The sequence below is a fragment of the Mustela nivalis genome (genome assembly GCF_964662115.1).
Source record: "Mustela nivalis genome assembly, chromosome: 3".
Lineage (NCBI taxonomy): Eukaryota > Metazoa > Chordata > Mammalia > Carnivora > Mustelidae > Mustela > Mustela nivalis.
In genome coordinates, this window is record NC_139022.1 from 135589596 (window position 1) to 135615459 (window position 25864).

Below are 25864 nucleotides of genomic sequence, written 5' to 3' on the forward strand. Positions count from 1 at the left end.
GTTCCAGCTCTCACAGAGAGGCACTCTCTCACCAGCCAACCTAATGTTGATCCCCGCTCCAGTCTCTCAAACATCTTGTCTCTTATCCTTCAACGCCCTGTTCACATTTAGAATCATCTTCGTTAGTTGTCGGGGGTCTGCCTTCTTCCCTAGATCGATGGCTGTTGGGAACTTGTTCATTATCCTGGGTACTGAGCAGACATTCACTGAACATGTGGGGAATGATGGGGTAGAAGATGGTGTGTGATAAGAACAAGGCAGATAGCACGGTACAGAAAGTCTGGAGGTTTATTCAACAACAGTCACAATCACAATTGTACGCGGTAAGTCAGTTCTTCACAAAGGCTCACTTTTCCAGGCAGAAGAGGGGTTGGTGGTCTTGAGCTTTCTGTATGGAATACCCAGTGTGCCATCCCAATATTCCCTGCCTAGAGTCCCTTTGGGATCCCAGTCTTCAAGCCCAAAACAGAGCAGGAGCCCGACCCTGTTATCTGACAAGGCAGAATCAAAGCCATGTGACCAGCAGGTGTTAGGGGGGCCTTGCCACTGGGGATGTAGGTCCCACCCCAGAGGTGGCAGTGGGCCTTGGCTCAAGATCAACTTTGGACTGAAATAGGACTTGGATTTTCACAAAGAGAAAGTAGAAAACAATTCCAGAGTAGTACCGCACCCTTTGCCCCTCTTCCACACTTAAAAATCTCCAGAAAACATTAAAAGTGCACAGCTTCCCAGGAATTAGAAAAGATCCCCCAACCTGTACAAGCTAAGATCACTGAAGCAAGGAATCCAGTTTCTCAGTCACTACCGTAAAGTGCTTTGCCATGCCTTTGAGACTCCAGAGACCGAAAAATGAAGATGCATGGAAAGAAACATGGAGTCATTTTAAAAGATATCTCTTTCTTCAGGAGAAAAAGAAATTCACCAGGTAGGTTTGCAGAGTGAAGACAATGGGGACTTTGGGGACCTGTCTGTCGCACCCTACAGCAAGAAGTGCTCCTTCTCCTCTAGGTCTGTGGGAGGACCCCCCCTCCTGCCTCTGAACTAGTTCTTCCTCAGGGGGTGGATGCCTAGTTCCTAGATGGCTTTGGAAGTCGAAACCTCCAGGCGGAGGCACACGGTGGGATGGCTTTTCACACATGTGCCTGCACACTTGGCCCCCTCCCAAGGCCTTGTATCTCCAAAGATGCTCTCTGCATTGCAAAATGCTTCTGGAGGCCTCCTGTGGAAAGGCTGCTGGTGGGCCCCCTGGTCAAGATACTCTCCACCCACACCATTTTGTGACCTCCTGTTCAGAATAAAGAGAGGAAAAGGGGCCCCCATCCTCACCCATTACCCAGATGAGAGCACCTGCGCGGACTCCTGGCTGCTTTCTGGAGCGACAGCTGGCAATGCGAGCAGGAACCAGAATCTTTGAGACAGGCGGTTTTCAAAATTGAGGCCAAAATGAGGGGTCAGTATTTAGTATTCCGTCCATTGGTCGGCTAAGCCATGAACGTCTCTCTTTCCCTCCCCTATTACTCTGTCAAGTCCTAGGACCTCCGGATAAGACCTGCTAAGGGGGAACCCCCCCTTGTTGAGGGGGCCAAACCAGACTTGAAAGAGAACCAAAGGATGGCAAAGAGGAAGGCTGTGGCCTGCTGGCTGCTGCTCCTGCTGTCCAAGCAGTCCTGGTCTTGCCAAGGACAGTCACCCCCTCGGAATGGGACCACTTGGGAATCTAGGAGTGCTCGGCACTCTGTCTGGGGGCTGGGATGGGGACTTCAGGCATGGCCTCTGAACAGAGGTCTCTCTCTGGGGCTGCTGAGGCCCTTCCAGGCTACAGACTAAAGGAGTTGTTCTACTGCCCTTTTAATTTGTAGTGTTCCTGGCACAAACAGGAACAACTCTAGCATCTGGCCCTTGAGGGCTTCTTCGTCTCAGATCCTGCCTGCTCTGGGCCCCACGTCTCCTACTTGAAATGAGAAGTTCTGAAACACACACTCATCCAACAGAAAATACACACGCCACCACCAGTGTTTCCCCTCCCCCCAACCCTGCCCCTGCAGGTTTGTCTAGCAAGGCACTAGGGAATTGTTCAAGTTTAGGGATTTGCTGTACATTTGCATTTTGTCTTCTTTTTAAAAGGCACAGTTTTTATTTTAATGATGCTGCATTGCTTTCTGAGGATGACCCCTAATTCAGCTCTCTGAACTGCAACACTCCTGTTCTCCTAGATCCTGGAAGGGGCCTCCTCTTCGGACTCCTTCCTATGGAGGGCCACTTCGAAAGATAGAGGACTCATCTGGAAAAGACACGAGGGATCGACAAGGAAGCTTCTGCGAGCAGAGGGGCCACTTCTCCTGTGGGCAGGTGGCCAGCGCAGGGCTTGTGTGGGGGGCAGAAGTGGAGGAAGCGGTGCTCAGCCAGCTCTTTGCATAATCGGGGTGATGGGGTTTGGGAGTTGATCCCTCCCCCACCCCAGACAAAAATGGCCTTGAGATCAGCCAGCATCTCAAAGGCAGATTTGTGGCTCTGTTCCCAGATATATGTCTCATTTCATCGGTAAATGCCACATTTGAGAGATCCAACTCTAATTGGAATACCGACTTCAAGTATTTCCCGGACTAGCTGGTGGAAGCCATAGGTTGTGGAATGGGATTTCCATTTCTGAATCAGTGGGGGGCAGGCTGGTTGCAGAACCGATTTCTCTTAGTTTGGGAGCCCTCTGGGAGTCTGACACATAATTAACAAAGCAAAAGGTAAACACGAGGGACTGGCATGGACCTTGATGTCCATCTGCTTGTGGGACACTGGGCGCTTTACTCCACCGCAGCTGGGAGGGTGGTGGAGGGTCACAGGGCTTTGGGACTGCGCTGAGGACCATGTCATACCAAGGTCTCTGGTACGAGCTGACAGACATAGGTCACCCACCCCCCGCAACACCACCAACCTGGGGTTTCAGAGATTGTCTGTAGGCAGGGGGGCTGCCTTGACTGTACTACACTTGGCTGGCTCTTTCCAGTCACAGCATTCCTGAAGTGCATGCTGATGCTAGAACACCAGAATCCTGGGTAGCATTCTAGGTTGTGATCTAATGATAGAGTTCTTGAAAAATTCTAGAGCTCTATATGAGAACTAGAGCCGCGATGAGGTCAGAGGCTGGGCATCTTGCCCATGGTCTGCCCTGGAGGCCTCCAGATGTTGTGAGGGGAGCACCTCACGCGTCTGCTCCTCTTTTGAGGCACGAGATTGCCCAAGACAGAAAGAGGAAGACAGAAGCACTGATCAGGGAAATTCCGCCAGCCTATCTACTTTGGAGGTCTTCTCACTAGGCCCTTTCCACCGACTCAAGGCCATGTGACACAGCTCTGAGAAGCTGGTGGCTGAGCTGTCCTGTGCCTGCCAGGCACTCTGTGGACATTTCAAGCGCCCAGAGAGCAAGGAGAGAGAGCCCATGTGTCCGTGGTGGCAAAGGAATGCCTGGGGGTCCCACTTCTGCCCCCAGGCCTGGCAGTTGGCCAGTGCTCAGTATTAAACACTGTGACAGTCTAGGTGAGGCCTTCGATTTCGTCACTTGGGGCTGTGACAAAGCCGGTAATGGCAGTGGCCCGCGACAGGCAAGATACTGAATGTCTGGCACTGGCGGCCCCCAGAAAAACCTCCTTTCTCCCTTCCTGGGGTAGATGAGGACACTGGTGCTACAAGCTGCCCAGACAGGCAGAAGATGCCCCTTTTCTGGAGGACGGTCCCGGATGAGCCATCCGAAGGCTAGGCAACCTTGTGGGACCCACTGTGGGGTGGCCTAGGGCTGCTCTGGCATTCCTCCCACATAATGCTCAAGGGCCTGCGAGAACAAAGCTGAAAAGCCCTCTGGGATTTCCATGATGCCATCAGGGGTTAAAGCAGGCACTGCTCTCTGTGGGGGCTCCTGTGGGGGTCTGTTCTCCACCCCACTTCCACCCCTGGGCTTTAGGGACCAGGCGGACACCTTGCGCCAGCTTTAAGAGCCCTCCGTGCCCTGGACCGGCTGGCCAGCACCTCTCACATCACGGTGCCCACGGAAGCCCTGCCTGCCTCGGGAGGGGAAGGCTGCAGCGGGGCCAGGGACGACTCCGCCAGGCCTGCTGAGGAGACGTGAGGGCTCAGTTCCTGTTGAATTTTTCCAAGACTGTCGAGTTGGTGTGTTCAAACAGCCACTGCTGGGTGAGAGAAGAGGGGTTGCAGGTGTTCATGAAGATCCGGTGGTCACTTTCACTGCAGTCCATGCAACTGCCGCTGACGGGGTGGTACAGGGTCTTGTCCTAGGAAAGAGGGAGGCAATCAGCCAGGCGGCGCTGGGGACACGGAGCGGCAGCAGCAGCCGTACCACAAAGCAGACTCGAGCCCCGGCACTGGCCTGCAAATCGCCCACCTGCCCGGCCCTCCCGTGCCTGCCCTGGGCCTGCTGCCTGAGCCCGGGCCGGGAGGGATGCAGGTGGAAGAGAAGCGGCCCACTTTTGGCCTGGCCCTAAGTCTGCTTGTCTCTGGCCCAGTTTCACTAGTTTTCATGGTGTCTTTGGTTTGTGCGTGTTTTTTAGTGGACTAGGTTGCCAACATTTAAGATCCTAAAGATTCCACATAAAAATCTGGATTCCTGGCTTCTCTCGAATGACTGAGAAGTCGGGCATGGCGGGTTTGTGGTACAAATATGTGAGGGAGTGGGCTCTGTGGGGGAGTAGGATGGAGGCATGGAGTGTTTATCTGCTTGTCTTTTTAAAAATCAAGCCGGTTGCCCACATAGACTGCCTTACTTTGCGGTACTTCCACAGCTGGTTGCCCTTCATGCTGTGGCAGTCATACAGGGTGACTGGGCTCGTGTTGGAGATGGCGTCAAAGCAGAACTTCTTGGTGTGCTGGGGGTCTCCGGGCCGGATGTCCTCTCTCCAGGTGAAGGTGAACACCTGTATATACAGGGACATCATCACAGGGACAGCAAAACCAGGGGACTTTCTCTTTTTTGGAGTGATGGAAAACGTTAAACACAGAGATCCAGAAAACAGTATTGACCATGCCTGTTCCAGTCACCCAGCTTCAACAGTTACCACTCACAGCGGATCTTGTTACAGCTTTACCCCTCTATGACCCCCCACCCCGACACTATTCTGAAGCAAATAACAGACCTCACAACATGTCCGGTGTAAAGATTTCACCAAGGTGCCGTTATAGAAATAAAAAGTTACCACAAAGTCCTCAATGTCATCAAGTAGCTAGAGGTCAAGTGCTCTAGCCTTGTAAGTTTCTTTTCACAGTTTAAATCAGGATCCAAACCAGGTTCACATATTGCATTTGGCTGAGAAGCACTTCTCCCCTGCTAGCAGCTTTACTGAAGAATAGCTGGCATACCATCGATTGCACACACTGGAAATGCACAATTTGATAAATCTGACTTGTTTACAGCTGTGAAACCACCACCATCATAGAGGTCATGAATATATCCATCACCCCTGAAGTATCCTCACTTCCTCTGTGGTCTCTTTCTCCTGTCCCTCCTCATTCCCCATGCCTCTGGGCAACCACTCCTCTGTTTTCCATCAATAAAGATAAGTTTGCAAGTTCTAGAATTTTAAATAAAAGGAATCCTAAGGTATATATATTTTTAGATTATAAGGTATTTGTATATAATATAAGGTATTCTTTGTTTTGGGGTAAAGGTCTGTGATACATCAGTCTTACACAATTCATAGCATTCACCATAGCACATACTGTCCCCAGTGTCCACCACACAGCCACACAGCCACCCCATCCCTCCTATCCACCTCCATTACAGCAATCCTCAGTTTGCTTCCTGAGATTAAAAGTCTCTTATGATTTATCTCCCTCTCTGGTTTTGTCTTGATTTTTCCTTCCCTTCCCCTATGATCCTCTGTCTCGTTTCTCAAATTCCTCACATCAGTGAGATCATATTATAAGGGTCTTTCTCTGACTGACTTATTTTGCTTAGCATAATACCCTCCAGTTCCATCCACATTGCTGCAAAAGGCAAGATTTCAATTTTTGATGGCTGTATAACATTCCATTTTATATATATATATATATAGAGAGAGAGAGAGAGAGAGAGTATATATATTATATATAGAGTATATAATATATATTATATAATTATAAATATATATTATATAATTATAAATATATATTATATAATATATATAATAGAGTATATATATACTCTATATATTGAGTATATATATATATATATATATATATACACCACATTGTCTTTATCCATTTATCTGTTGATGGACATCTAGGCTCTTTCCATAGTTTGGCTATTGTGGACATTGCTGCTATAAACATTTGGGTGCATGTGCCCCTTTGGATCACTACATTTGTATCTTCAGGGTAAATAATACCCAGTAGTGTGAATGCTGGGTCATAGGGTAACACTATTTTCAGCTTTTTGAGGAACTTCCATACTGTTTTCTAGAGTGGCTGCATCAGCTAGCATTCTCACCAACAGTATAGGAGTGTTCCCCTTTCTTTGCGTCCTCACCAACATCTGTTGTTTCTTGACTTGTTAATTTTAGCTGTTCCATTGTGGTTTTGATTGTATTTCCCTGATGCCAAGTGATGTGGAGCACTTTTTTGTGTGTGTGTTGGCCATCTGGATGTCTTCTTTGCAGAAATGTCTGTTCATGTCCTCTGCCCATTTCTCTTTTTTTTTGTCAGAGAGAGTGAGCACAGGCAGAAAGAGTGGCAGGCAGAGGCAGAGGGAGAAGCAGGCTTCCTGCTGAGCAAGGAGCCTGATGTGGGACTCGATCCCAGGACGCTGGGATCATGACCTGAGCCGAAGGCAGCCGCTTAACCAACTGAGCCACCCAGGCGTCCCTCCTCTGCCCATTTCTTGATTGGATTATTATTTGTTCTTTGGGTGTTGAGTTTGATAAATTCTTTATAGATTTTGGATACTAGCCCTTTATCTGATATGTCATTTGCAAATATCTTTTCCCATTCTGTCAGTTGTATTTTGGTTTTGTTGACTGTTTCCTTTGCTGTGCAAAAGCTTTTGATCTTGATGAAATCCCAATAGTTCATTTTTGCCCTTGCTTTCCCTCAGCTTTGGCAATGTTTCTAGGAAGAAGTTGCTGCAGCCGAGGTCGAAGAGGTTGCTGCCTGTGTTTTTCTCAAGGATTTTGATGGATTCCTTTCTCACATTTAGGTCTTTCATCTATTTTGAGTCTATTTTTGTGTGTGGTGTAAGGAAATGGTCCAGTTTTGTTCTTCTGCAAGTGGCTGTCCAATTTTCCCAACAAAACATTTGTTAAAGAGGCTGTTTTTTCCATTGGACATTCTTTCCTGCTTTGTCAAAGATCAGTTGACCATAGAGTTGAGGGTCAATTTCTGGGCTCTCTATTCTGTTCCACTGATCTATGTGTCTGTTTTTGTGCCAGTACCATACTGTCTTGATTACAGCTTTATAATAGAGCTTGGAGTCCAGAATTGTGATGCCACCATCTTTGGTTTTCTTTTTCAACATTCCTCTGGCTACTCAGGTTCTTTTCTGGTTCTGTACAAATTTTAGGATTATTTGTTCCATTTCTTTGAAAAAAGTTGATGGTATTTTGATAGGGATTGCATTAAATGTGTACATTGCTCTAGGTAGCATAGACATTTTCACAATATTTGTTCTTCCAATCCATAAGCATGGAATGCCTTTCCATTTCTTTGTGTCTTCCTCAGTTTCTTTCATGAGTACTTTATAGTTTTCTGAGTACAGATTCTTGGCCTCTTTGGTTACATTTATTCCTAGGTATCTTACGGTTTTGGGTGCAATTATAAATGGGATAGACTCCTTAATTTCTCTGTCTTCTGTCTTCTTGTTGGTGTTAGAAAATCAACTGATTTCTGTGCATTGACTTTATATCCTGACACTTTACTGAATTCCTATAGGAGTTCTAGCAGTTTTGGGGTGGATTCTTTTGGGTTTTCCACATAAAGTATATCATCTGCAAAGGGTGAGAGTTTGACTTCTTCTTTGCCGATTTGGATGCCTTTAATTTCTTTTTGTTGTCTGATTGCCAAGACTAGGACTTCTATTACTGTGTTGAATAGCAGTGGTGATAGTGGACATCCCTGCCGTGTTCCTGACCTCAGAGGAAAAGCTCTCAGTTTTTCCCCATTGAGAATGATATTTGCTGTGGGTTTTTCATAGATGGCTTTGATGATATTGAGGTATGTACCCTCTATCCCTACACTGTGCAGAGCTTTGATCAAGAAAGGACGCTGGGGGCACCTGGGTGGCTCAGTGGGTTAAGCCTCTGCCTTTGGCTCAGGTCATGATCTCAGGGTCCTAGGATCGAGCCCGGCATCGGGCTCTCTGCTCGGCAGGGAGCCTGCTTCCTCCTCTCTCTCTGCCTAGCTCTCTGCCTACTTGTGGTCTCTGTCTGTCAAATAAATAAAATCTTTAAAAAAAACCAAAAGAGATGCTGTACTTTGTCAAATGCTTTTTCAGCATCTACTGAGAGTGTCATATGGTTCCTCTTCTTTCTTTTATTAACGTATTATATCACATTAGTTGATTTGTGGATGTTGAACCGACCTTGCAGCCCAGGACTACAGTATGTATTTTTTGGTCTGATTTCTTCCACTCAAAACATTTTTTTATGACAGCATTTATGAATAGTCTGTTCCTTGCCATTGCTAAGTAGTATTTCACTGCAACACACACCTTTTACCTGTTAGACATCTAGGTGGCTCTCCGTTTTTGGTTATTACAAATAAAGCGGCTATGAACATTTGTGTACAAGTCACTGTGTAGACATATACCTTCTTTTCCCTTGGACAAATACTTCAGAGCAGTATGGCTGGATCATAAAATAGATGAATGTTTAACTAAGAAACTGCCAAATTGTTTTTGAAAGTGCTTGTACCATTTACATTCCAAGCAGCAGTGTATTCTTCCAGTTCCCCTACATTCTTGCCAACCCTTGGTGTGGTCAGTCTTCTGAATTTTAATTTCCATTTTTACAATGGAGTTAAGCATTTTTAATGTGTTTATTTGCCACTAATATACATTCTTGGCTAAACTGTCTGTACAAATCTTTCACCCATTTTTCAATTGGATTGTTTTCTTATTGAGTTTTGAGAGTTTTATGTATTCTGGGTCCAAGTCTTTTATCAGACACATGTTTTGTAAACATCTCCTTCCAGTCTGTGCCTTGCCTATTTTCTCAACAGTGTCTTTTAAAGAACAGAAGTTCTTTGCTTTATTTTTATTTTATTTTAATTTTTTAAAAGATTTTATTTATTTGACAGAGAGAGAGAGATCACAAGTAGGCAGAGAGGCAGGCAGAGAGAAAGGGGGAAGCAGGCTCCCTGTGGAGCAGAGAACCTGATGTGGGGCTCGATCCCAGACCCTGGGATCATGACCTGAGCTGAAGGCAGAGGCTTAACCCACCGAGCCACCCAAGCGCCCCTTGTTTTGTTTTTAAAAAAGTCCAATTTATCAGTGTTTCTCTTTTATGGATTGTGCTTTGGTGTTTTATCTAAGATAAAACTTTTTTATCCAAGGTCACAAAACTTGTGAGTGCTTTAGCAAAGGTCACAAACACTTTTGTCTACATTTTCTTCTAAAAGGTTTTAGGTTTTAAGTCAATGCACCATTGTGAGTTAATTTTTCTCATATAATATAAGGTATGTATTGAAGAATTTTGGGGGGCCTATGAATATCTAATTGTTCCAGCACCATTTGTTGAAAAGACTATCTCTTCTCCACCGAACTGCCTTTAAACACTGGCAAAAATTGATTGTCCACGTGCATGTGGGTCTATTTTTGGTCTCTTGATTCTGTTCTATTGATTTTTCTTTATGCCAATACCGCACTTTCTTGATTACTGACCGTTATATATCTTGAAATTAGGCAGTGTGCGTCCTTTAACTTTGGGGTTCTTTTTTTTTTTTTTTTAAGATTTTATTTATTTGACAGACAGAGATCACAAGTAGGCAGAGAGGCAGGCAGAGAGAGAGAGAGGAGGAAGCAGGCTCCCTGTGGAGCAGAGAACCTGATGTGGGGCTCCATCCCAGGACCCTGGGATCATGACCTGAGCCGAAGGCAGAGGCTTTAACCCACTGAGCCACCCAGGTGCCCTAACTTTGGGGTTCTTTTTGCAAGTTGTTTCGGCTATCTAGGTCCTGTCCATTTCCATGGGAATTTTACAATCAGCTTTTCACTTTCTGTAAGAAATGCCTGCTAAGATGTTAGGATTGTGATGAATTTGCATAATGGTCTGGAAAGACCTCATGTCCAACCTGTGGACATGGCACAATCTCCACTTACTTAGGACTTCTCTCATTTCTACCAAAAATGTTTTGTAGTTTTCAGTGTACAGGTCTTTTGTCAATGACAGGCCTGAGGATTTCATATATTTTTTTGTTCTAATAAGTGCTTGTTTTTAATTTTAATTTCTGATTCTTCATTATTCATATATACAGTAAGTTGACTTTTGTATCTTACAACTTTGATAAGTCCATTTATTAGTTCTGGTAGTTTCTCTGTAGATTCGATTGAATTTTCCACCAAGATGATCAGAGTCTGCAAATAATCATTGTTTTCCTTCTTTGCCCACCTGTAGGACTTTCCTTTTTCTAGCCACAGGGTAGAACTTTTAGTACAGTTCAAACAGAAATGGTAAGGTCAGAATCCCTTTCTTGTTCCTGATCTTAGGGGTAAAAAGCATTCAGATTTTCACCATTAAGTATGGTGTTAGCTGCAGGCTTTTTTTTTAGACAATCTTGATCAAGTTGAGGGAGTTACCTTTATTCCTGGTTTGCTGGGAGTTTTTATCAAAAATGAATGTTGGATTTTGTCAAATGTTTTTTCTGGGTAAAGGCGTAAAGGTGATTATATGGTTTTTCTTTCTTTCTTTTTTTTTTCTCTTTAAGGATTTGACAGAGATCACAAGTAGGCAGAGAGGCAGGAAGGCGGGGGGGGGGGGAGGCTCCCCACTGAGCAGAGAGCCTGATGCGGGGCTTGATCCCAGGACCCCAAGATCATGACCTGAGCTGAAGGCTAGAAGCTTAACCTACTGAGCCACCCAGGTGTCCCTGGTTTTTCTTTTTTACTTAACACGATGAATATATTAATTAATTACCTTTTTCTTTTCTTTTTAATGATTTTATTCATTTAGTTGTCATAGAGAGAGAGAGAGAGAGATCACAAGCAGGGAGGGTGGCAAAGGGAGAAGCAGGCTCCCTCCAGAGCAAGAAGCCCAATGTGGGACTCCATCCGAGGGTCCTGGGATCATGACCTGAGCCCAACTGAGCCACCAAGGTGTCCTGATTTTCTAAAATCAGGATTTTTCTAATTTTCTAATTAAGCCCACCATGCATTCCAGGGATAAGTTACACTTAGTCATAGTGGATTATCCTTTCTATATACTGCTGGATAGGATTTTCTAAAATTTTGCTTAGAATTTTTGCATCTATGTGCACGAGGGATACTGATCTGCAATTTTCTTATCATGTCTTAGTCTTGTTATTGCTATTTAGGTAATGCTGGCCTCACCAAATAAGTTGGGAAGTATTCCTTCCTTTTCTGGAAAAGTTTCTGTGGAATTGGTAACATATCTTTAAGTGTTTTGTAGAATTCACCAGTGAATCCATGTGGGCCTGGATTTTTCTTTGAGGGACGGTTTCAATTGCAATGTCAGTCTCTCAAATAGAATCCTTTGTTTCCCAGTGGGGCTGGGGAGAGCGCTCACCATCTCTGGCCCTGTGTGAGCACTGGGCATGGCGCCCTCAGTACTCCAGCAAATGTCCAAGGGGAACTTGGTAAATCTCACAAGTTCCCTCTGTGTCTGGTGCTCTCCTCACCCAGGAAGTACTGGGACAGCCGTAGGGCTTATCTGCTTGCTATCCCTTGAGGATAAATGTCCTCCACTGGCCGATGTCTGCTCTCTTGAAAACAGTTTTCCACATATTGTCTGTTTTTCAGTTTCTGGTAGGAGGGTAAGTCCAGTCCCTATTGCTCCACTCCACCCTGGCCAGCAGCGGACACAATGGTGGCAAAGGAGTGCTACCGGCGGCTCCTGCCTCCAGATGTTTTGTTTCCCAGGCCCCCCTGTAACTTAGGGGCTGCATTTTAGATTCACGATTCTCCCTTCACAGGCTCAGGGTGGTTGAGAGCCCTGGGGGATACAGATCCCATTGGGGCAACCGGGCCACCATGCTTCCCATTTCAGAGTGGGGAGGTGAGCACAGCCACACCCCCAGGCGCCATTTTGTTGCTCATTTGTGGGAACCCCTCAGGCGTTTATGTGGACTCTGCCACACAGTGAGGCTCTTCTAGGCTGAGCAACTTGGGCACATTCTATCCAGGCCCTGGCTGTTCCTGGTCTCTTTTAGGGTCCTAAGGTGGGGTGGGTGTGAGGAGCAGTCACATGCTGCCTTGGAGAACTCAGGAGAATCCGTGAAGGGGAGACACTTCTAATAAGAATTGTCAAGAAAGGAGGAGGGAGAGCAACAAGGACTTCCGAGGGAGGAGCAGACACTGTCAGGCTGGGCACTATGCCCATCTGAGAGGCAGTGCTGTTCCTTCTCAGCACGCACGCCATGCACCTCTCCTGAGCTCTGCTTTAGCAGAGGACCCACAATATAGGCTTCTATCCGTGTGCTCTTCCAAAATGCCAGAAAACATAGTAAGGAGACTATAAAAATGTACCTTTGAACCAAGATTCAGTGGATGTGGTGGATGTGGCGTGATTTGGGTTAATTGCTTGGAGGCGGGGACCACAGAAAGCAAGCTAAATGCAGTTTCTTGAAAGTGGTGCCTTTCCCTGCACTGCTGGCTTGCCCTCTTCATTCTTCTGATAACACCCCGTGGGCATGATCTCCTGGGGAGGCCGCCCTCTCCACTCTCCTCCCATCCTTCGGGTGAGGCTGACTGCACTGACTCCAGGATTGGGTATGTGACCTGGGCCTAATCAATATAAGGACTCATCACATCCCTATTGTAACTGGCTTAGGAAAGCCCATACATGAGTGCCCCAGGGCTTTTCCAGGACTCTGGAAAGGGACATGCCTTTTCATGGAGGGACTGGAAGCCTTTGCTGCTGGCGGTCCCATCTGCCACCACATGGGAAGAGCCAGGTGAAGGATTAAGCCCAGGGAGAGAAGACAGAGTTGAGACCCTGGAGGGATCCCCCTGAACATCATTTAAGCTTTTCAGTGATATGAGCCAGTATATTCCTTTCCGTTGACGGCCATGTGGGCCGAGAGTCTATGGGACAACTAACAGACCAGACTGGTGATTTTATTGCACTGGGAAGGATTCCTCTTTCCAAGGTGTTCAGGAAGCTCTTATAACTTATCCCCTGGGCTGACTTTTGTCTGTCATCATTGAGCCATCAGTTCTCCCCTGAGGCCCAGATCACATGAGCATTCCAGGCCACACACAGAGCGGGGGAGCTGGCTGCCGGGCCCCGAGGAGTGGCCCTTACCTGCATGTTGTTCCAGGCGGCCTCCCCGCGGCCCCGGACGCAGCTCTCCAGCCTCAGCGGGGAGCCCAGGGCCCCATGCTTCGTGTCAGCACATAGCCCCGTGCCCACATTGTGGATCTGATAGAGACAGAAAGGGGGGACCAGTGAGCACCTTGAGATAACCCTCTGGGACCATGCCAGGGTGGGATGAGGGAACCCAACAGAGACACGGGATGGGGAAAGCTCTGCCGGTTTTAAAAAAGCCTGGCCTGGGCTGGGGGAAGTTCCCTGTGCCTCTCAGTAACAGAATACTCAGCCCGCAGAGAGGAGCTCCTCTAGGCCTTTGTCCTAGAGCCTGCAGTCACAGGGCGGTGGGCTGGGGTGGGGGCCTAAAGGTGTGGGGGTGGTATTCAAAGGACTCCCTGGCTCCGCTCCCAGAGAATTTGATCCACTAAGTCCAGGAACTGAATTTGATTCCCCTTCTGGGAGACCCAGGGACCATACCTTGAAAACCACCCTAGAAAAGGAAGTGACACCTTTGCTGTGGGGTCTCAGACTCTCTGCCTTTTAGAGCAGGTAAATAACAAACGGTTCTCCTTCCCCAGAACACTAGGAGATGCGGTGAGCCACATGTGGTGTGTGCCCAGAGGAGTCCTGGGCTAGGAGCGGAAGGCCGAGCGACTCCCAGTTAGGAGCCAGGAGTGGCCATACTAGCTGACGGCCATAGTGCAGGTGCCGCATCCTGGAGTTCCTGGCCCACAGAAGCACTCCATTTTGATGGAGGGTTTGGCGGTGTGGTGGCCGTGAAAATGTGCCACTCAGTTATCCTGCTGCAGGGAGTCTGACTGCCCAGCGGCCGTGGAGGGAATCCACGTGTCTGAGTGGAACCATGCTCCCCGTGGGCTGCTTCCAGCCAGCATCGGAGGGCACGGGGGTACTGCAGCAGGCCCGTTCCTGGCGGACGCCAGACCCCTCTGATCCAGCTCAGTTACTTGGCTCAAGCTTCCTCAGAGCATCCTTGCAATGTGCGACTCCTCCTACCCCAGCCCTTCTTCCTCCTCTAACCCCCTCCCGGAGGGCAGACCAGCCCCACATCAATCTCGCAGCCTTTCCTGGCTCCCTTCTCATTACTTCTCTCAGGTGTTGCCCCAACAGGTCTTTTGGTGTCTGTTTCTCAGAGGACTGACCTAATAGAGAGGAGAAGGCCCAGAAACTGGCAAAGAAATGAAGAGCTTCATGAGGGAAGTCCCCATGACATGTCCTCTAGAATATTTGTGCAGGGGTTGGGTAGGGCTGGCCAGACGGCTTAGTCAGGAAAGGTCATGAACAAGTCATTTCTGCTGGCCCAAATGCATCTGTCCTTCCTCTGGTAAAACACCCTGGTTTTCTATGGGGCTACTGCGCCTTGCCCACCCTGCGGCCTGTCAGAGTATCTGTCCTATCCCTGGTTGTCCCCTTCCTCCAGTGGCCACAGGGATCACTGCAGACCAAAATAATAACTTAGCTGGCTTCACTGGGAAGGAGCCATATACTTTTTTGCTGAATGGCCAAGGTTTGTCAGCTTTGAGCTTCTAGAAACCGTCTTGCTACCCTCAGTGTGAAGCTGACACAAAAGGAAGCAGAGGTAAATAGGAGAAAAAGAAACTGACATCATTTGAGCCCCTGGATCCAGGTGTGTCTGAAGCCACAGCTACCCAAAGTTTCTAAGAGAATTAATAAATTTCTCTTTCACTTTAAATTGGACTTCTATCACCTACAAGTGAAGGTGACCCAACTCTTATGCTCCTTGTTCCCAAGCCTCAATACATCCATCTATCAGGGAATGGATCCTCTCAGTTCAGAAACCCAAGAGCCAGAATCTGGTGATGGAGTGTTTCTCCCCCCAGAAGATGGCATACCTTCCCCAGCAGGACTGGCTTCATCAGTGTGTGACATGGGCAACGGCCCAAGGCCCCTCAGTCAGAACGGCCCGCCATTGGTTTAAAGTTCTGCTATCATTGTCTTAATTTTTTTCTTTTTTAAGATTTATTTATTTGTTTTAAAGGTGGGGAGGGGCAGAGAGAGAGAGAGAGAGAGCGAGAGAGTGCGTGCACAAGCGCTTCAAGCAGACTCTGCAGTGAGCACAAAGCCCAACTCAGGGCTCCATCTCACATCCCCGAGATCACGACCTGAGCCGAAACCAAGAGTCAGACACGCGACCGACTGAGTCACCCAGGCATCCCATTGTTGTCTTAAGATTTTTAGCATTTGATCTTTGAATCTGTGAGTGAGATCTGATAGTATAATGGAGCCTGCGTGTGAGCAGAGGTGCTGACACATTACACGAGCATCCGATGTGCCTTCCTTCTGTGTTTGCATACGGCATCTGGGATGCCCCCCACGTACAGAATCCCAGAGGTCTCGCTCGCACAGCAGTTTGGCAAGACTCAAGTTACGGCTAGGACTAAGTGGGGTGCTGGCAGGTCTGAAGGCCACACTGCCTTTCCAACCATGACTAGACCGCACAAAGGAGGGCCACGGCATTCTGGGCTGAGGCGCTCTACTGTATCCTCTTACTTGCGTGATTGCCCTGGAACCAGCCACCACTTCCCTCACCAGCAGCAGATAGCCGCACAGAAGGGAGAAAAGGACAGCCCACAGCCCGCTTTCCTTCCACCCTTCCTCACGCATCAGCAAGCTGCAGGGAGAGCATCTTGGTAGAAAGCACACATTATCAACAAGTGAAATAAGATCGGCGGAGTCCGCTCCGTGCAGGGTTTGCACTGTTCTGGCAAGAAATACATATGCACGTACAAGGGCTGAAATACAGATAGTGAAATTGCACCCATCTGGCCTGTGAGTTAAATGCTCTTCTGTTTGCATGTAAAACTGGCTCTGCAGAGTGGGAAGATGAATGATAAAATTTCTGCTAATAATTTAATATTTTAATTTTTCCCTACTTAGAGTATTAAGTAGCAAACGAAAACCCCCACCACAAGGCTAGAGAGAATCGGGAGAGCTCTACCTTCTTGCACTGGGCCCCACTTATGCACCCGGCCCAGGCCCCTCAGGACTCACCTCCCCCCAAGCTGCGGCTGGGGGCTCCACGGGTGGGTAGAATTTAGGCAGGTCCCAGGCGATCTTGGTCATAAACCACTTGAAACTCTTGCAGTTAAGGGAGCTGCGCAGCTTCTTCTGGGCAGCGACGTCCCCTGCCGAGAGGTGGCGGTACTCCGGCCGGCGCTGGTAAATGTGCTCCGCGTACTCATCCATCCACACTTCCGCCACTCGCTTCAGGTTCTGGAGGGCGACAGGCGGAAGGGTCAGGCCCTCTGAGGGGCTGAGGCCAGGGGGTGGGGGGTGGGAGGCCTTGTGGACCATATGGTCTCAACTCCGAGGTGGCTATAAAGGAGCCTGACATACTACTTAAATGAATGGGTGTGGCTGTATTCCAATTAAATTTTATGGACATTGACATTTGATTTTCACATATCATGAAATATTCTTCCTTCATATTTTCACCTTATTTGAAAGTGTAAAAATCATTCTTAGCTCATGGGCCATACAAAAACAGTTTGCTGACTCCTGAGCAACGAGGAAGGAAGCCAGCAGGAGCGGTGGCCCATGGCAAACGCAAAATTCACCAACTCCTCCATTTTGCTGACTCTTGAGTTTGGGACTAGGAAGCCATGAAATCACCTCGCCAATGCCTCATTCTTTCTTAGTGCTGAAGAGGCTGACAGTGGGTTAGAAACAGGTAACGAACAGTGTTATACCTGCCAGGGCCCCACATGGCCAAGGCTGGGCTTAATTTAAAACTGAGCTCGATGCCTGGGTGGCTCAGTGGGTTAAGCCTCTGCCTTCAGCTCCAGTCATGATCCCAGGGTCCTGGGATCGAGCCGCATCGGGCTCTCAGCTCAGCAGGGAGCCCGCTTCCCTGTTCTTTTTGCCTGCCTCTCTGCCTACTTGTGATCTCTGTCAAATAAATAAATAAGCTTAAAACAAACAAACAAACAAACAAACAAACAACCAACTGAGGCCCGAGGAAGCTGAAAAAGCTGGCACACCTGAAGACTCTCCTTTCCCAGTCTGCCCGCCCAGCTCCTCGGGCACACTCACCTGCTCATGCCGCAGGGAGGATGAGGAACCGCTACAGATTTCTCTCCAACCACAGGCCAAAGTGGCTAATCTGACCAAGGAGAGGTGCCCAGATACACCATTGCAATTATAAAAGGATCAAATCACATATTTTCATTTTAATTGCTCTTTATATTACTATTTTAATGAATCCTGCACTTTCTAGACATGCCTCTCCCGGATCTTGAACTTTTGTGCAGTTGACTGGACCAAAGTAAAGGACTTGGCACTGTCTTCTGTTACTTCTCCATTGCTGAGTCACATGAAGGACTCTGGGATTTTTAGGAGGCCGCGGGCTCCTCTCATCCATCCTCCAACACCTCCCTGGTTCTGGGTCCCTGTCCTGTTTGAAGCCCCTCTGCTCTTGTGTTTGCATTACGGATTGCCCAGTTCTTGGAGTAAGAGGCTTTTTTTTTTTTTGGCAAGTTTGAGTGGGTTTCTGTTACAGCCTTCTCTAAGATCCCTTTCCCAGGGGCAGAGACAAAAAGGATTTTTGGTAAATTTAGTAAACAAACTAAGGCCGTCTACTTGTTCTTGAGGCAGGCGAGCTGCTGGTTAGCTCATTCTTCTTAAATTGCCACTTCACTGCTCTCTAGCAGTTTGTCCTTCTGGAATCTGACAACTTTAGGAAGTTTCTCTTTCTGTGGCAGGAAGAGATGCCTCTTCCTTTAAGCAGTTTCTCTCTTTATGGGGCTCTTTTAGGACTTTTAGACGACCTCCCCTCAAATCTATAAAATGATCTAGGAGATAATGCTCTAGGCAGATTTGGCTGTTAAAACAAGAAACAAACGTTTACAATATGATCTGTAACTCAATGAGGGTAGTTAGACACGGTGATAAAAATTCAGGGGAGCTTGATTCAGGCATTTTTGTGGTCCTGTAAACCGAGGTGGGGTGCCCCCTCTGATTGTCAACTGGTTTAAAGTCACCGGGAGACTGATGTGATCCAGTCGAAAAAGAAATTAAAATGTTTAAACACAAAATTCAGAGAAGACATTGAAATAAACTTCCCAGTCTGGTTAACAGATGGAGACATTAACACTAACAGTAGCAACCACTGTTTAAAGGACGATTGCTCTGTGCCAGGCACCGGTCAGGCCTAAGTGGGCTTGAATTCTAGTTAGTTAAAGTCTCCACATTTCTCTCTCCTCATCTCTCAAACAGGGATTAAAAACACATGAGAATTAAGTTCTATAAATATGTAAGAAGCTTTGCACGATATCTAGCTCACAGGAAGTTTTTATGTGCTACTATAGTTAGCTATTACCCATTGAATTCCTCTATGGTTCAATAAACAGGAGATCGTGGTGCCTTTTAACCAGGTGGATCTTATAAATGACCAGATAAGCAAAAGCTGCTTTGGAAATGAGCCTGCTCAGGCTCAGAGGTGTCCCCACTGTCCCACTACACCAAGTAGCTGCGAGCCGCGCACGCGCGCTCTTGGGCTTACTGAGTGACTTTGCACTGGTTTCCTGTCTGGCATCTTTCTCTGGACTTGCCAGGGATCTCAGAGGAAACGTGATTCCTACCTTCTCGCTGAATCTAGAACCGCCCCCGCCCCCGTGGGCTGTGCCCCCAACCCGCGCTGCAAAGTGCCGAGTGCCGAGGGCCGATGCGGCTCTCGTCGGAATCTTCTACCACTAGAGGGCACTGCTGGCTCTCTTTTTCTCCAACGCGGACCCCAAACCAGACCCTGCCGCCTCCGCAGCTCAGCTCCCACCGGCGGATGGAGTCTGGGGGGGTCCCGCTGCCGGATGGGAGCCGCCCGGTCTTCCGTGTAACTCGCAGAACCGGGACTCTTCCTGACCTGGCCTACAGTTCTGCACTGCATCGACTGTCAGGTGACACGGGACGGGGAGGTGGCGGCTGGGCCCAAGGAGGCTGTTCGGACTGATGCCATACAGGCTCCCGCGGCAGGGGGGGGGGGGGTCTCTCTGTCGGGAGGGGTCTCCACCAGGCACAGCTGGGCGGGTTACCTATTTACCTGTCCAGCTTCCCACAAGCCTCTCTGCGGCCCTCTTCACCTTCTGGGGCTTTCCCCCGCCCCATTTTTCTTTTGTGGTCACCTCCCCGCCCAAGACACTTAATATTTTAAAATGTTAAGGCATAGGGGAAGATCATTAATACAAAACCAAAACCAAACCAAAACAAAACCAACCCCCCAAACAAGCCTCTGGCTAACGCAGTTCTATATGTAGCCAGTGGCCAATTTAATTCGAGCAATAATTAATACAAACCATTTTAAGGTAATGAAACAGTTTGACACACAAGTTTTGGCAGCGAATGTGGGGGAAGGCCGGGGAGAAGAGAGAGACACTGACATTTTTTCGTCACCCTCCTGCCGTGAACTTTTAAGTGCCTCGCCTCAGGCTTTCCCCAACACACCAACACACCACCCCACCTGTATTAATAATCTAACAGGTTTCTTTAAATCACTCCTGGTCTAACTTTGCACCTACTTCAGCTTTATCCTAAGTAATCATATCTGAAAAAAAATCACAAGTTTGCTACACGAATACATATTAATTTCTAATGCACATTAATTTAAACACATATAAATAAGAATGTTCCTATGTCTGGCACCTAAAATCATCTTGTCTGTCACAGTTGGGGAAACTGTGCCATCTCCTTAATTCTCCGGCAACGCTGAGAGTTGTGAAAAATGAGCTTCCTTTGAACAAAAGAGGAAACACAGGCTCGGAGGAGTTAAGCAACCCTCTCAAGGTCACAGCGAAGGAGTGGTTAAGCAGGGCTTTAATAAGTTATTTTAAATTGGGTTTCACCTACAGAGTTGGGGGTGGGGGAAGCATGCACAACCTCACACCCGAGTCACTTGGCTTGGAGTCCCAGGTGTCTCAGGAGGTTTCTTCTGTGCTGATGCGCCCATCCCCCTCCCCGTGGAGGGAAGTCACCGCCTTACCCGGGCCAGGCTGACTCCAGCCGGAACCTTGTAGGGGACGTACTTCCTGTAGATATGGCCCACCCTGGAGCAGGGGATATCTTCCATGCGACCCCCACACATCCACACCTGCAGGATGGAAAGGGACGGAGAAGACGTTATTTCTGCCTCTCATTCACCACTGCCCCCAAAGGCCACTGTCCCCTCCTCCCATGCATTCACTGAAAGGCTTGGACAGTCTACTAAGCCCCCATTCACAGAGGTGGAAAACACAGTAGTAACAACAGGTACAGTAAATAGCTGACGGTGCTGAGTGCTTACTCTTTGCCAAACCTTATGGTTCAAGCTCTCCATGCACAACCGCATCGAAGCCTCATCAGAGACCCTACAAGGTGGATAGTAACGGCGCTCCATTTTACAGAAGAAACCGAGGCTCAGAGAAGCTAAGAGGCTTATCTAAGGTCACGAGGTGAGTGAGTGGGGGAGCCAGAATTTAAACCCAGCTTCAGCTGACTCCAGAGCGTGAGCTCCGAGCAGGTGCAGGTGCATGGAGAGCTGTGCTGAGAATGCTAAGGCAGCAATGGGGGCTCAGTGGGAAAGATTTTGGGGATCACTTCATGATGTCTGTCACAGGTATGAGAGGGAAGGGATGGCAGATTCTGTATAATCACTGCCTGTGGCATCAGGTTCTGGGGTCTCCTCTGAGACCTGTACGCCTCCTGCTGGGTCACCCTGAGCTGAGGCAGCAGGCTCCCTGAACGGACTTCTCTGCAGTCTGGGTTCCTAAGCCCTGCAGCTGGGAGCACAGCAGAGAGGAATCCCGAGTTTCTCCTTGGGGTTCCCTACCGGGCTGGCATCACCAAGAGCTTTCTGCTGGCTTAATGGCAATTTGGGAATTCATCAGTATCTTGACTCACACCCTGTGCGGGGCCCGGGCTAAATGGACCCTCCTCAGCAGTCCTGGGTTGAAATCCTAGCCCAAACACTTACTGGATTTGTGACTTTGATGAAGGTACTTAACTTCTCTGAGACTCAGTTTCCTCATGTGTAGAGGATGACATGAAGCCAGCCTTGGGGATGAGATCTCCCATGTGAAGGGCTTACTGAGCACAACGGTTGGCACACAATCCCGGCAGGGACACGCACCATAGTGATTCATCCAGACATCTGACTAGTATGTACAGAGTATCCACTATGTGCCAAGCATTGTGCTCAGTGCCTACAGGGGTGAGTCCGCCCAGAGTGAGTATGGTGCCCAGCTCCAGAGTGGCCCCCTGGGAAGCCTCGCCTTCTGGTATTTGCACCTTTAAGGGGTTCCCTCTCAAATGTGTCCCATAAGGACAGACCCGTGTAGCCAACAGAAAAGTCTAGAAACAATGGTCATAGAAGACACTGTGGCTTCTGCCTTCCTCTCTGGGACCACCTGCTTGGGAGCCCCAGCAGCCGTGCTTTGAGGACACTCAGGCGGCTCTGTGGAGAAGTCCTGATGGGGAGCAGCTGAGGCCTCCTGCTCATTGTGCCAACATGTCAGCCACGTCGGTGAGCCTCTTAGAAAGGGAGTCTCCAGTCCCTGTCCAGCCTTCAGATGCCTGTGACCCTGGCTGACACCTTGACTACAGCCTCGTGACAAAACCTGAGCAGAGCTGTCCTGCTAAGCCACTGCCAACTCCCTGAGCCACACAAAGCTCACGGTACTGCTTACTGCTGCTCTGGAGGGGCATTTTGGAGGTATTCTTTTCCTGTAGCAGTAGTTAACTAATACAGGAAGGCAGTTCCAGACCGTGATGTGTGCTGTGAGGGAGCCAAAGTGAGGCCAGACTCACTGTTTGGATCTATGAGAGGTTCTGTGACACAGATCAGGGAAATCTTCACTTCGAAAGGAATGTTAGATACGAGACTTAAATAATGAGAAGATAAAAGTAACATAAAGATCTGAGGGGTGAGAGAACAGGTGGAGAGAGGAGCAAGTGAAAAGGCCCTGAGGTAGGGCCAGGCTTGACTTCATCACTGAACAGAGAAAGCCAGAGGCCTGGAGCAGGAGCAGAGACAGGAGCAGAAGTTAGAGAGGTGAGCAGGGACCATCACAAGGGTCTCACAGGACAAAATGAGGAGTTTCACCAAAAGTGTTCAGTGAGGGTGACAATATGATCCAATTTCTATTTAACTAAGATGACTCTGCCTAGCTGGAGAATGGGCTAGGGTGCAGGGGAGGGCCTGGGAGGCTCTTCCAGATAAGAGGTAGTTATGCTTCGGTTTTGTGGATGCTGTAGTGATGGCAGGGCTCAGCTGTACTTGGGAATGGGGGAAAAAATATATATATATATATTTAATATATATATAATTAATTATATATATATTAATAATAATAATAATAATATATATTAATTAAATTTAATATAGCCTCCAGAGCCCAATTTGGGGCTTGAGCTCATGACCCTGAGATCAAGACCTGAACTGAGATCAAGAGTTGGTTGCTCAACCAGCAGAGCCAACCAGGTGCCCCTCAGTATGTTATTATGAATGTTATTACCATGTTCCCTCAGTTTATGAATGAAGAGCAGGAGTGGGAACATTTGCAATCCTGATTCTGTGCAAGAGTATTTTCCAGCTTGAATGGCTCCATGGGATATTGGGGATCTGGCTTCATGTCTTAATTAATTCACAGGCTCTAGAAGGGCTGCTTTTCCACCTCAGGTACCTGGATGTCCTCAGTCCCTCATTGGCCTCCGCCAGCCATGGTCTCCAATGACCCTGGAGGTACTGTGGCCCAGGCTGCCTGCAAGCGGATCTGTATGTGTGGGGCTACAATTAGTGGAAGTGCTGCCTGGAGAAATGCAATTATAGTCTGATCTTGGGGGAGAAAAAAAAAATTGAGCAAGTCAATAGAACAGAACATTGGTCTTGAGATAATGGGTTCCTGATGGTAGATTAATGTCAAGGCCAAGCCAAGAAGTTTATTTTCAAAGCAGGAGATATTGATCAGGCGCCAGCATCCCATAACAATAACTCTTCCTTTATACAAAATGACTGATGTGGAAGCGATGCTTTTGTCTGGCGGATATTGCCCAGCTCGTAGCTGGGCTAGCCCTGCCTTTTGGGAGGCAGAGTGGTGCAGAGCAGGTGGGGGACACCTTATCCCACTCTATTTTTGACCGTCTCCTGGAGAGTTGACTAGGCCGGCATCCAGCTCCCCGAACTCCATATTAAACTCGCATTAGCTAGCCAGGATGCGTCTCCAGCTCTGCCTGGCAGGAAACCTTCCTTTGTGTAGAGAATGATCAATCTTCAAATCCTTCTTCTTTGCTGTGACCTCTGGTTTCTTTGGCCCTGACCATGGTGGCCAACAGCCTGAAGTTTCCTGAAGGACCAGGATGCCCTTGATCTGCTGAGCGGTGTGAGTTGTCCCAAACACCCTCAGAATTCTGAGACGTCCGGAGCCCAGAAGGAGTCCTGGTTTGGGAGGAAGGGTTTACGCCTCAGCTTCCCTGCCTTGACCATGACCCACCGACAGCCAAAAGAGAATGGGAACTGCCTTTAGACACAGAGATCTGTTTGGCTGAAGCTGCTGTCAACCCCCGAGTCCTCTGGGAACACCCAAACAGCCTGAAAGGGCCCAGTGTAGGGCATGCCCAACTCTTCACAAGTCCCTTTAGCATCTTCCACACTGATCAGCACCTCTGTGGTGTTTGCTGGTTATTTGGAAGGATCCCAAGACTGGAGGGGACTCTCCCTCCAGGAGTATGACAAAAGCTGAAGGCCCAGAACGGGGTCATGACTCGCCCTGGGTGGGATGTGGTCACAGATGGTCTTGATCTCAGGTCCTGTAGTTCTGCTCATGGCCCTGGGCCCCCACTGGTGTACCGTTAGGGCCCTCTCCCACCTTCCTTCACAGCTGAGACAGCTGCCACTCAGACCCAGGACAGCCATGGCCCGAGGCTCTGAGCACACACCCCTCCCCATTCCCAGCACTGCCTTGTGCAGCAGTGTGGTTGGTACCAGGCCTTCACCTGTGGCACTGCGGCTTCACGGGAGCTGCAGTTTTCTGTGACCTGGGCGTGACAGCTCGCTACTACCTCACCAGGGTGCTCACGTGTAATGGGACAGTCGTGATAAGCACTTAGTTTGATGCCTGGGCGTGGCAGCCTTGACCATGTTCATCATTTCTGTTTGCAAAAGAACGAGAAGTACCACCACCTTGAAATCATACAGCATTTGCCCCTTTGCCCAACACCATCATGGTTTCTAACCCGTGGCCTGATTTCCGAAACGGAGAAAACTGAGACTCAGAGACATGAAGAGGTTTTTCTAACTTAGTGGCAGATCCTGTAGCTGATGAGAATGACTGGGCTGGCGGGGGGGGGGTGGTGGAGGGTGGCTGGTATAGCCATGGGCTACCTCTGGGGGCCTAGTTGCCCCAGGGTGCTTGTCTCTCCCCAAGGTAACACAACAGCAGAAGAAGACTCCAGCTGGTGGCAAAGGGGGTGGGGAACAGCCTGTAGCAGCCAGACCACATGTGGCTGGGACCCCACATATTTGGGTGCAGACACACATAGACCAACGAGATGGCATATTTGCAGCCCCTTTCTTCTGTCGGCTTCCTTCCCTCCCTCCCTGTCCAGCCCCTCGCTGGCCTCCTCACCCACAGGGAACATGGCTGCCTGTTATGGGGGCCGGGCTCCTCAGCACAAGGGGTATGCAAACACCGCCCCCTCCCACCCCTACACCATCAGCCCGTTTCTTGGTGCCTTTCTCCCCTGCAGAACGAGTACAAACCTAATTGTAAAAGCTTGCTCCCCATTCATTTTCATTGCTGCTTTGATTTATTTTATTAGCAAACTTCTTTTGTGTGATGACAGGCTTCATTACAGTGTCTATAAAAGACAATTACTTGCTCTTATCTTCTAAACTGAGGAGTAAAGAAACAAGTGGTGATATGCATCAGAAAGACACACCAGGTCCCAGAGAGCACATGGCAGAAGGGCCCGTCCTGTCGGGGGACCTCCCTCTGTTGAGGACACGGCTGCCTGGATGCCACCAGGCCTGGGCAGCTGTCCTACCTGCTGATGGCCAGGAGAAGATGACAGCCAGAAACAGCTTCTACTCTTGGCATTTTGGCTGGGGACCTCTAGGGAGTCCAAACCCTATTTAGTTGTACACGGGGAAAATAATAATAATAATTACCCCCCAGTTATTCTGCCATCTGTGTGCTCAGAAGGTGCCCAGGGTGGTTGTTAGGAGCTTGGTTTTAGAGTAAGGACTGAGGTCTAATCCAGGCTCTTAAGCAAGCTTTGGGAGTCTGAAAGCCTCAGTTTCCCTGTCTGTGAAATGGGATGAAGTTTTGTGTTTGCCCCCTGGGGTTGTGATGAGGTTGAAATGAGGTAATCCCGAAGCAGAGGGCTGTGAGCAATGTGTACTGGCG

General features: G+C 48.5%; 1 protein-coding gene across 1 annotated transcript in view; it reads right to left on the reverse strand.

Annotated features, from left to right (window-relative positions):
* Nucleotides 1–265: 265 nt before the first annotated feature.
* GALNT10 (polypeptide N-acetylgalactosaminyltransferase 10) overlaps nucleotides 266–25864 on the reverse strand; it is a 213910-nt gene continuing 188311 nt past the window's right edge. Inside the window, exons 8-12 of the mRNA XM_082725139.1 lie at nucleotides 20467–20574; nucleotides 16488–16709; nucleotides 13452–13568; nucleotides 4770–4919; nucleotides 266–4280 (exon numbers count right to left, since the gene is read on the reverse strand). Of these exons, the coding sequence (XP_082581265.1) occupies nucleotides 4122–4280; nucleotides 4770–4919; nucleotides 13452–13568; nucleotides 16488–16709; nucleotides 20467–20574 (756 nt within the window). The 3' untranslated portion in view covers nucleotides 266–4121. The remainder of the gene's footprint in view (nucleotides 4281–4769; nucleotides 4920–13451; nucleotides 13569–16487; nucleotides 16710–20466; nucleotides 20575–25864) is intronic.